Source organism: Pollicipes pollicipes, unplaced genomic scaffold (genome assembly GCF_011947565.3).
Source record: "Pollicipes pollicipes isolate AB1234 unplaced genomic scaffold, Ppol_2.1 Scaffold_2555;HRSCAF=2994_pilon_pilon_pilon, whole genome shotgun sequence".
Taxonomy (NCBI): domain Eukaryota; kingdom Metazoa; phylum Arthropoda; class Thecostraca; order Pollicipedomorpha; family Pollicipedidae; genus Pollicipes; species Pollicipes pollicipes.
The window spans coordinates 9,381,113-9,392,979 of NW_023596136.1; the positions used below are offsets into that span (position 1 = coordinate 9,381,113).

The 11,867-nt window shown below is 53.9% G+C and overlaps 1 protein-coding gene across 1 annotated transcript in view; it reads right to left on the minus strand.

The window, feature by feature from the left end:
- Positions 1 to 606: 606 nt before the first annotated feature.
- The window catches only part of LOC119108400 (uncharacterized), a 21,338-nt gene continuing 10,077 nt past the window's right edge, over positions 607 to 11,867 (minus strand). Inside the window, exons 11-12 of the mRNA XM_037231975.1 lie at positions 1,026 to 1,097; positions 607 to 618 (exon numbers count right to left, since the gene is read on the minus strand). Of these exons, the coding sequence (XP_037087870.1) occupies positions 607 to 618; positions 1,026 to 1,097 (84 nt within the window). The remainder of the gene's footprint in view (positions 619 to 1,025; positions 1,098 to 11,867) is intronic.

Genomic DNA, 11,867 nt, shown 5'->3' on the forward strand with positions numbered 1-11,867 from the left:
CGTTGATACATATGAGGTCGTGAGTGTCCATGAGTGTGTGTAAAACTCTCCCCCTTGCTTGTGTTGTGCTACAACTCCATGCGCGATGACGGGCGTTCAGATCCCCAAGAAGACAGGGCGAGGGAATTTGTGCGAGTAAGGCGAAGAAATCAGCTGAGAGGACAGGGTTAGTGGGGCCAAGGTATATAGAAAGAAGAGTAAGATCTAACTGTGCTAATTCTACGTTTATTGCAACTGAATTGAAATGAGTATTAAAATGCACTTGACGATGCAAAAGGTTATTTGAGACAAACGAAGCCGAACCGCCTCGGCGCGGGGTTTCGTTTACGTTATGTGTGTAGAGGCAGTAACCGTTGATCTTAAAGCTGTAATTAAAGTAATCCGAGTCGTTAAATAGGGTCCCTTGAACGGCGGCTATCAATGGTTTGTTTTTTATCATACATTCCTTGAATTCTGGCAATGGGATGCCAAAGATCTCGTATTCCATTGGGGCAAGAATTATGGGGATTCATTTAAGGCAGGGAGGGAGACCATCCAGCGGAGCGGCAGTGAGAGAGCGATCGAGGGGCGCGACGGCGGGAGCGCGTAACGGGTCAGGCTCGGCGTTCAAGTGAGGAACTGGCCCGGGAGGTTGGCGTCGGGGGCACGGCGGCTGGGGCATCGGACGGGGCGCCGGTTCTTGGGACGCCGGTACGGATGGGGTGGACCAACATCGACGTGCTGGGGTGGGAGAGAGGCTCTCCGAGTTTGGTGGGGCGGGTCCCTGCTCATGGAGGCTCGCAGCCACCGGGTTCGCCGTAACTGGGTCGGCTGGCTCGGACTCGATCGTACTCCGCACCAGACGCGTGCGGCACTGCTTGGCACGTGCGGCACTGCTGGGGAGGAGGGACCCAGGCCTTTACCGGGGCCATGAGGCATCCGCAGTGGATGGCACGTGGGGGCTTTAGTCCCCAAAATCGCAGGCGGACCAGTGGGCTGGGGCCGAGGCCGTGACGGCGGGAGGGCAGGCGCATAACCTCGCACACCCCCTGCTCGGTCAGCTCCTCCGGTATCTCGTCATCCGGCAGCTTGGTGAGCTCCGGGCTGCAAACGACCGCCTGGATGGTGTTCAGGCGGTCTGCGATGGTGGCTGCGACCGCCCGCCCCGGAAAACTGCTCAATTTGAGCAGGGCCTCTGCCTGACGCCCCGAAAAATCCTAACTAGGGGGGCTCCCGAGCGGAGCGGTTTGGCTTCATCCACCTCGTCGGCGTGGAGTTCAAGTTCCCGACGGATGGCGAAAGGGTCCGTCGTGCGGACACTTTTCCCGTTGACGTTTTTGATGAGCACGAGGCTCGGCCCCTCCGGAGAGGAAGTGGAGGGGGATATACAGGCCCCTCGCCGGGCCGATCACCGGGGGATGTTGATGACATCTTTGAGCCTCAACATTAACTTGACTTAAATTAACTTATTACTAGTTATTACAACGACTTAAAACTAAGTGACAAAATTTCGACATACATTAAGCTGTCGTGAGCACAAGTGCGGATCAGCTACCCGCCCCGTCGTTCTTACAGCGGCTGGCAGGTGGCAGCACTCCCGGCGACGGGAAGGGGCGGAGCCTGAATTATGGCGCGAGCACGGGGACGCCGAAGGCCTATATACTAATAACTGCGTTAAAATGAAGACAGGCGAGACGGAATACAGTGAACGCTACCTGGGCAATGTGCAATAGAATCTCAGCAAAAATACCACCACCACATTGCCTCACGACAAAAAAACCAAGACAGAAACGGAGCAAAGCTGAAACACGACCACCGCGAGTCGCGCTACAAGCCGGAAGACAAATTTAAACATATTTCCCAGGTTCAGTACCCGTGCCATATTCGTCAAAGTCAACGTGCCTGAACATCCATATGTAATGCCTATTTGTGAAGTGTATATTTATTTGTAAAAAAGTGGAAATCATGTGTAATGTTTACATTAAATTTATAAATGAGCAAAATTGTTCATTTCTCGTCGTACCGTGGTACCTATATGGAGTGAAATGTGAAAACAAGGTAATGTGAGGAGGGCAGGTGCCAACAATTTCGCTGTTACTTGACTTTGATCTTCATATTCGTTGATTCACTTGCAGATCCATAATGTCGGATGAGGCCCATGATAACAGCGATGCATTCGTGTTCAGGTCTCAACGTCGTGCAGAGGTACTTTTTGATCGGCCTGAACGTTTATACACGTTACACGTTTATATGTCAGGAGAATGTACCACCGAAATGTTAACATGCAGGGCACATTTTGCTGTCTAACCTCCAAAGATCAAGGGTCAAAAGAGCTCACAAGCGGAGACGTTACAAGGAATTTTGAGCTGTAAGATCTCAACGATGTACCCGATTCCAGACAAGGATTCGCGTAACCAGCCCCCAAATTCAACTGTTCGGTTGCCTCCAAACGCGAGTAAACGCTGTTCTTTCTCCGATCGATCACAGACTCAGGACTGGCAGCATCCAGTATGTCTCAGGATTGAGAGAGGCACAGAATGGCCGATAACTCCACCTACCCAGCCCCTCAATGATTGATTGACCCACGACGATAAGGGCCCGCGTCACGTCAAAAGGTGGTCGAGACGGCGAGGTTTATGGTCACAGAAAATGGTCGGAGACGGCTGTTATAGATCGTGACCCCGTCAGACGGCCCAGTTCACCGAACGTCTCTGCTCAATATTTATGGTGTGGCCGTAATGTCCTGAGAGAGCTGGCGGTTCGCAGTCATCCAGGTGGCTCGAAATTGCCGGAGAGCTGAGACACTGCCAGGAGCGATCGCCATGTCCAGATGGTCCTGACTGCAGCTGCTGCCGGCCGCACTATGGTCTTTACATTGTCTTCTCGAGGTGGATGCCCCTGAAACGACCGGAGCTCAACTGGACCGCGATTGCTAGGACTAGGACATGACCACGGGCGGCCGGGAGAGCCAGGGACCGCAAAGGCTTTTTGTGTTTGTCTTTTGTTCTGTGTGGAAAAGGCATGTTGTGTATGAGGCTGTTTTACCGTTTTATATGTAAAGGCATGGTGTATACCAGGCTGTTTTATATGGGGCTGTTTTATAAAGTGTGGCGTTCCTGAACAAAACATGATTAGCGTCACGCACGATTTAACGCACCAACGCCCGTTTAAAACGGACGAACGCGCCGGCGCGTAGACCAACGACTGTGGCCCAGTGGGTGCAGTGGTGTGGTGCGAGCACCAACGGCTGTGGCCCAGTGGGTGCAGGGATGTGATGCGAGCAAGTGTGTGTGTAGATGGACGGTCAGGAATAATTAAACCAACAGTAGCAAACGCATGAATGAAATCAATCCGCCATGGGGAGCAGTTTCATTTGTTAATTTCAGCGTTTCAAATACCTTATGTTTTTGCGTACTTTTAGGCCTGTCTTAACAGACAGTTGCGTCGCTTAATATTCTTTCGGGGTCTGAGCCCCTCCCCCCCCCCTCCCCCCTCCCCCCTCAATGCTTCTCTGAGCCCTTGAGCGCATAGGTGTTCCAGATGGCCCCTGGTTGTCCAGGATGTACGCAAAGCTGAACTTGCTCAAGGCAGCCGATCGTCCGGGTGATTATCCACGGTGATGCCCACAGCGATGAAGGTGGCATTGAACTTTTGGAGGTCCGCTGACCTGTCTTCATAGACGCGATTCTTGAGGTTGCCCCAGAGCATGAGGCCCGGGAGCGACAAGTCAAACGAATGAGAAGCACAGCATGACAGCTTAAATTGATGTGCATTCCGTAGAAACGCTTCTCCAGCCAAACCACTGAGGCTCGTGCGGTGTGCGGTGTCCCACCGTGCAGCTGGGGCCACTCCCCGTCCCATTCGATCCCGTGAAGTCGCCCCGGGCCCCATCAGGGTCCCAGGGCGGTAACGATGTAACGCTCTGAGGTGGTCTTGACAGAAATTGATATACACAGACATTTGTTCTCGTCCTCAAAGAGGCTTTTTCCGTCCAGTCATGTTTTATGAACGTGAAACTAATGATAACTCTTGACCATGCACCATTGTTGTTTTTTATCGCGTTTTGCCATTCAGTGGTCATTCGATTTCCACCCCGGTCTTAATTGTGCAAGAAATGGACTTGCCTGCCGAGTAAAATGTAAGTTAGCAACTACCTGGGCCACCTGGTATCAACAATGTTTTTACAGAGACAGTCTTTTATTCACCCTGATATGACTTCTATGCCAACGTGATGCATTCCTGAACCGGGAACCTGCGGCATAATCGGGAGACATCACACAATGCTCCGAGAGTTTGCGGCACAATCGGGAGACCTTACCCAATGCTCCGTGTATGCGTTTGCGCGGAAAAGAAAGGATACTTAAGCACGTTTACGTTCGCACGACTGAGAATAAAAAAATATGTACTCACTGCTCTCCCCATTAATGATGTAAGGGTCGCTTTTTAGTAGACGTGGGTGTGCGGCATTGTAATGCAGCAGGATTGGGGCGACCATAAGTCTTCGTACATATTTTGTGCGACGAACCCTTTGGTTGGTTGTATTTCCGAGATGGACACCCATGCTGAGCAGAGGTGTGATGACCCCTGATCCGATCGTGAAATCCTTGGTCAACGGCAGAACTTCGCGATGAAAGCTTACCGTGCCGCAATGCTCGGCACGGTGCGCCCCGCCCTCTGACGTCACCTGACCGTTGGCGCCGCCACCGTCACCGGCCGCGGGCTATCGCAGTCGATGACAAATAGCGAACGGCTGAAGCGACTCGCACCACCACGCCTCAGGCCTTTGAATCGGAAGAGAGGTGCTCTAACCAGGTGAAGTATTGAAACCGGCTAAAGCACATTACGGAGCGGGACAATTTTAAATACGATTCGGTGGTGTATATTCCACCTGGTTGTGCCAGAAAACGAGGGTCGAGGAATAAAATTCACACGTTTTGTCCATTGTGTTGTGTTGTGTCCATTTAACCACCACCTCCTGGCTCCTGGTATACTGAAGGTCGATTATTTTCAACACGAGAGCCCCCAACCATCACCCCGAAGCACCAAGGTGCATGGCTTTCCTTGCTTACATCAACTTCCGACACGTATGAAAGAGCTGGTCGCGTTGTTTATTAAGAAAGTGTGTTTTAACATCGGGGGCACCAATCATCCCCCCAGCCGATTTTAAAAAGTGAACGAATTCCAGGAAGAAATCGGGTTATGGGGATCGTTCAGGCCAACTCACGGTTAGCTTCCTATTCAGTTGGGGGTGAAGCCCACAGCATTGAGGGAAAATGGCCGGGGTGAAAACCACTATTGGATAATTTTGGGGTAGGTTTCATGATTTTGCACGGTTCAGCCTCCCCCCTCCCCAGCTCAGTTTGCGAAACTATGGACCCCTGGATCGATCTGGTCGGCTCAGCCCCCTCACCCAGCCGATTTAAAAAGTGAGCAGATCTGGAACAATTTCATACTTTACTGGATTCGTGCTGTAACGAGCAATACCTCAAAAGAATCGTGGGATTATGCTATACTTAGGCCACGCGGAAGCTCACAAACTGGTTTACTTGCGTTTGTTTCCTTATCATGGGAATAACATTTAGCGTCTGTCCTATTGCGATTGACTTTTGTCTCACGCATCGATGATTTCCGCGTCAGATTATGTTTCCGTATAGCGGCGCGTGCGTTTGCTGAATGAAGTAGCATCCAAACATGGAAGCTGATATTGTGAAGCTCTTTTCATGCTAGTGTTATTCGACAGAGACTTAATTTGCCACCAGGTCTGTTATAAACGAAAGCCACGAAAAACGTGAATGAAACTAATGCATTGTTCGTGGTTACACGCACCAAAGCAGCCCGCATAAGTTGCTAACGAAGCTTTTGTTCCGTCTTCCTGTACCTAGCCGTCTTTAGGTAACGTTTGTGAATTTCATCTTGTGGGCCCAAATTTAGAAATGCCCAGCGCAAACCTGAGCTGAAGAATAGTTAAATACATGATGACGAAATTCAAAGAGGGCTCCGAAGTAAAATTCATCGGCTATTTTCACAGGCCTGGCGGCATTTCATTCATTTTGCTCCTGCTCATGCTAGTTTTAATAATTTTTAAATAAGGTGCCGAAGTACGTCTGGTTTTATAATACTAGCATGAAGAGGCCTCCTTTTTGAGGTGGTAAACATACATATCCGATGTGACGTTTGTCGCCGGTCAGAACACAAGTGGGCGAAACCCATAGAGATTTTTGACTTTACAGCTGTTCTCGGCCGTCTCAACATATACCCCTCCCCTCAGTCAAGCTGAGAAATCGGCGCCTACGCCTTACGCTACCCTAATTCCAATAGATTACAGATGATTCTAGATAAAATATGTGGATAGCGAAGCATAGCGTAGCGGTCCGGCAAGTCGAAGTCTGTGACCTGAGGTCCTGTTACCTAGTCCTCGCCAGCTTACCTTCACTCCGCTCTAGCCTTTGCTAATGAACCTGCTTTTGAACATTCGTAACTGCTCGGTTTGTCTCCAAGCTACCGCATGCTTAATATTTTCAGGCACGCCTCGTTTACTTATTATGTGACCTGGGCTGACATTGGTTACAAGAAGTTAATGGATCTTTCAGTGTGCCTCATCGGTGATACATTGGGATGGAGTACAGTTTTAGTCCGTGTGTAGTATTTTTTGTCGAAATCCCTCGATTCACCAAGAACTACCGTGTTGACGCGGCCATAACTACCTGATGACCTGAGGTGAAGGGGTGCTAGCAAAGTCCTTCCTTGAAAGTCCTTCCAAAGCCCTTTTCTCGATTGTGTTTATTCGTGGGCTATCAATATCTTTGCATTTGAATATTCTTGAAAATATTTCTGCTCTCCGAGATATGAAGCACACCAGATTTGATCCTTATGGCTTTTTCAATCCCTCAAGTCGAAGCAGTCAAACCTTTCTTTAAAAAGAAATTAAGTGGGTCAGTTGTCTGTCATGCTAAATATTTGCAAACATGACAGGCCAAGAAAAAATATACTCATTGTGAATTTATATTCTAATGCAAAAGCGTGGAGGCATGGTAATGCCTGTGAGGAATGGACAGTAAAGAAATCAGCTCTATTATACCATTTTTGGAGAGACGTTCCTGGACGTTCTACGCTCCGCCCTTCATCTCTGAAGCGGATTCAAGTTGATCAAAGTTTCAGAACTTCATCTGGTGCACAATTTGAGCCTTTCAAACGAACTGAATAGCTCATTGGGTGCGCTTCTGAGCCCCAGCCGCCTGAACGACCGCCGCTGTCGGTGGAGAATGATCACAGTGGACGTTTCACAGCTGAGCTCTGGGGCTCGGTCGCCCACTTCAGTTCGCAACTCGGCGACTGTTGTAAGTTTTGCGGCGGTGCGCCTCTGACGATGGCGAGCCTGCCGGGGCTGATTTGAGCTGGCGTCCTGCTTCGTTGGCCCCGCGGTGTGCGAGGTACCGCGGCTTGACGGCGTGTTATTACCTGGGCCTGACAAAACACGGCCTTCATCATGTCGCAAAGCCATTTATTGTATCGAGACGTTCAGTCATTGTTCAGTCTTCCCCATTCCGTGCTGCGCCGTCAGTGGCTATGGCCGAACTGGCTCTCGTCACCCCCCCCCCCCCCCCCGCACCTGCAGCCATCCCGTCCCATTTGAATGACGCCAGGCCGAGACGCTGAGCCGCCAGGAACGGAACGGAATCCCGGCGGGGCCGTTAGGCTGGGTGTCCGCCATTTGGTGACAGGAGCTCCATAAAGATGTGTCGTCGGTCGCGCTGCGGCCCTTCAGCGCGGCTCCCCTGGCGGTGCCGTGCAGCGCGTGGGGTGGTGTTGCGGTGACAGTCGTCGGTCGCGCTGCGGCCCTTCAGCGCGGCTCCCCTGGCCGTGCCGTGCAGCACATGGGGCGGCGTTGCGGTGACAGTCGTCGGTCGCGCCGCGGCCCCTCAGCGCGGCTCCCCTGGCGGTGCCGTGCAGCGCGTGGGGTGGTGTTGCGGTGACAGTCGTCGGTCGCGCTGCGGCCCTTCAGCGCGGCTCCCCTGGCGGTGCCGTGCAGCACGTGGGGTGGTGTCACGGTGACAGTCGTCGGTCGCGCTGCGGCCCTTCAGCGCGGCTCCCCTGGCGGTGCCGTGCAGCGCGTGGGGTGGTGTTGCGGTGACAGTCGTCGGTCGCGCTGCGGCCCTTCAGCGCGGCTCCCCTGGCGGTGCCGTGCAGCGCGTGGGGTGGTGTTGCGGTGACAGTCGTCGCCCCTCTGCACAGACGCGGACCCTGGGTGTCACAGATCGTAAATGGTGCGCCTTGCATCTCCCGGCTCCATCGTTCCGGTTCGGGCGGCCGACAAGTCGGGTTTCAGGTCGCAGCCTGCCGCCCCGTGGATAAAGGTCAAGTGCCTCGAACGGCCGGAGACAGCGCGACCGGTTACGCGGGCTCGGGACCAGGGCCTCGCAAATGCTGACCGGTCACGCGGATCTGGGACCAGGGTCACACAAATAATGACTGGTCATGAGAGTCTGGGACCCCGGCCACGCAAATACTGACCGGTCACGCGGATCCGGGACTAGGGTTACACAGATAATGACCGGCCATGAGAGTCTGGGACCTCGGTCACGCAAATACTGACCGTTCACGCCGGTCTGGGACCAGGTTTTTGCAAATACTGACGTCATGTTGTTCCCTAGTGAATGATTCGATGGTTGCTGATGTGCCGTCAGCCGACCGATTAACAAGAAAAGAGATGAAATGTTCTGTCGCAAAATGGACTTAGTCCGCAGTTGTAGCTTGAAGCAATCCAGTGCGGCACCAAGCACTTGTAAACCGAGAATGTCAGACTCGCGCGCGTGCTGAGCCTGGCTGCTTGCGTTCTTTGCCACCACTGATGAGCCGTCCCTGTTGTGTTTCGATGGCGGTCGGGGCTCCTGCGCTGGCTCAGGCTCAAGCCCGACAGAGCATGCTCCTCCATCATACAGGCCATACTCCGTCCGGCCACCATCCATCTTCACACCAACTGCCGACCCAGGGCAACACCATCCATCTTCACACCGACTGCCGACCCAGGGCAACACCATCCATCTTCATACCAACTTGCCGACCCAGGGCAACACCATCCAGTCTTCACGCCAACTGCCGACCCAGGGCAACACCATACATCTGAACGCCACCTGCCGACCCAGGGCAGCACCATCCATCTTCACACCAACCGCCGACCCAGGGCAGCACCATCCATCTTCACCCCAACCGCCGACCCAGGGCAACACCATCCATCTTCATACCAACTGCCGACCCGGGGCAACACCATCCGTCTTCACACCAACTGCCGACCCGGGGCAACACCATACGTCTTTACACCAACTGCCGACCCAGGGCAACACCATCCGTCCTCACACCAACTGCCGACCCGGGGCAACACCATACGTCTTCACACCAACTGCCGACCCGGGACAACACCATACGTCTTCACACCAACTGCCGACCCGGGACAACACCATACGTCTTCACACCAACTGCCGCCCGGGACAACACCATACGTCTTCACACCAACTGCCGACCCAGGGCAACACCATCCAGTCTTCACACCAACTGCCGACCCGGGACAACACCATACGTCTTTACACCAACTGCCGACCCGGGACAACACCATCCGTTTTCACACCAACTGCCGACCCAGGGCAACACCATCCAGTCTTCACACCAACTGCCGACCCAGGGCAACACCATCCAGTCTTCACCGTCAAACAGCTGCTCATTCGACATCTGATTGTAACATAAGGGCTAACTGATGCCCTTAAGCCATATGATACCTGTTAGCTGTTGCTCTGGCTACAATATGAGAGTCGCCACACACACCTGGCGGAGTCTGGTGTACGAAGCCCAGCGTGTCATTTCACATGTCGCACCTGATGCACATGACAAGCGTGATGAGGCATTACCAGCTGTGAGCCTCGCTCTCTGTCACATGTAACAGCCGTCCGGCTTCGGCCGCCACCGCCGCCGTTCTGATCGCCGGGCACCGGGCCCCCGGGACCGTCCCATCTGGCCATGCAGCCGCCGGCTGGCCGCCTCACCGCGATGGCCAGACGTGGCATCGACCACAGCTCACCGGCGCGGCCCGACGCATCGAACGGCTTCCAGCTGGCCCACTCCCGGGCTCTATTTACCGAGCTCCCCTATTTGGACCTGACCGAGCCGAGATCACCTTTCGGGGGTCGCCGCGCAAACATTCGCCGTTGGGGTTAGGTTGGCGGGGCAAGCCAAAGACAATAGACTTATGCGGAAGCGTATAGCGTCCTCTTTGGCTTTCTCCACCGCGCCAGGGCACTGTTGCAGGTTCTGACGCCCAGGGAAAACAGCTTATCTTGTCCAGTGAAGATGTGCATGGGCTGACTTTTTTCCATAATACCATTGCAATCGTCTGAATCCGTTATACTTTGCTTAACTATGGACTAAGCCACTGCCAAATGTCCAGTCCATATATAGCACGTGCTGGTTGTTTTTTGGAATGCTTTGATTTTCATAGGTGGCGGTGGCGGTTAGAATCTGTCCATCCTTACTGGCCACCGCACTCTGTACGGGCCGTGACAGGTGAGACGCGCCCACCCATGCTCGTCCCCCGTTCTGTGTGCCACCCCGGCCGGCCGAGGTCTACGCACTACTGGTGGTCTCCACTCTCTGTGCCAACCGAGTGGAGTGAGACCTGCTCACCTCTGTCCCCCCCCCCCCCGCCCCGCCGCCGCTCCCCTCCCCCCCCCCCCCCCCTGTGGCGGACGATCGCTCAGCGCCGCTCTCATTTGCAGACGCAGCCGGCGCCCGCAGCCCACGAGACAAGGTGAGCCTTCGGGTTGCCCGAGAGACAGCCCAATGGGCCGCAGCCGCCGCCCGGACCGGCCGGCCGCGCTGCTGGTGGCGAACCATTAGACCGAGCCAGCGTAGCCGGCCGCGCTGCTGGCGGCGAACCGTCAGACCGAGCCAGCGTAGCCGGCCGCGCTGCTGGCGGCGAGCCGTCAGACTGAGCCAGCGTAGCCGGCTGCGCTGCTGACAGCGAACGGCTGCCGCTCCCACGCGGGTAGGCGACTTCAGATAGGCCATGTCTCCGCCCGCTGCCGCCGCCACCATGGACTTCAGATAGGCATGTCTCCGCCCGCTGCTGCCGCCACCACGGACTTCAGATAGGAATGTCTCCGCCTGCTGCTGCCGCCACCACTGACTTCAGATAGGCATCTCTCCGCCACCATGGACTTCAGATAGCCCGTGTCTCCGCCCGCTGCTGCCGCCACCATGGACTTCAGATAGGCCGTCTCTCCGCCCGTTGCCGCCGCCGCCACCATAGGCAGGCGCACTAACTTCCCAAATTACGTTGTCTTATCAGGCGCCGCGAAATGCGCGGTCGTTGCAGAGTTTCCCGCGCGCGTCTCAAGTTTTTTTTTCAAACTCTCAGCCATTCGTAACATCCTCAAGCCGCGTACATCGATTGACGAGGGCGATGGTGGTTTGTGGCTTTGCCTATCACTGCCAGGCACAACTCATCGGCAGAAATTTGTTAATGGTATTCTTGGAACGTACACGTGGGGAAAAATATGAAAGTGTGAAACATGGGTTATCCATCTTACGATTTCAGGCTTCCATCGTCTAACTCTCGTATATTTACCCAACGTTTCAACACAGCCCCAAGTTACATGGAAACGTTTCTAGTAATTTAATTTAATTCTGTTAAAAAGAAACACCTGGTCTAAAACACGTCAAGGGCTTCTATTCTCGCAGTGAGTAGTGTCATTAGCATTAATTTGCCACCCCCATGAAGAAACGATTTTGTTTCGCAGGCACGTGCAGAGCATCACTTTGGTCCTGCATTTGAATGGAATTGAACGGCTTTATTCGTTCAATTCTGCACGCTGCTCCCTGCGTGTTCGGCTACCCAGCGC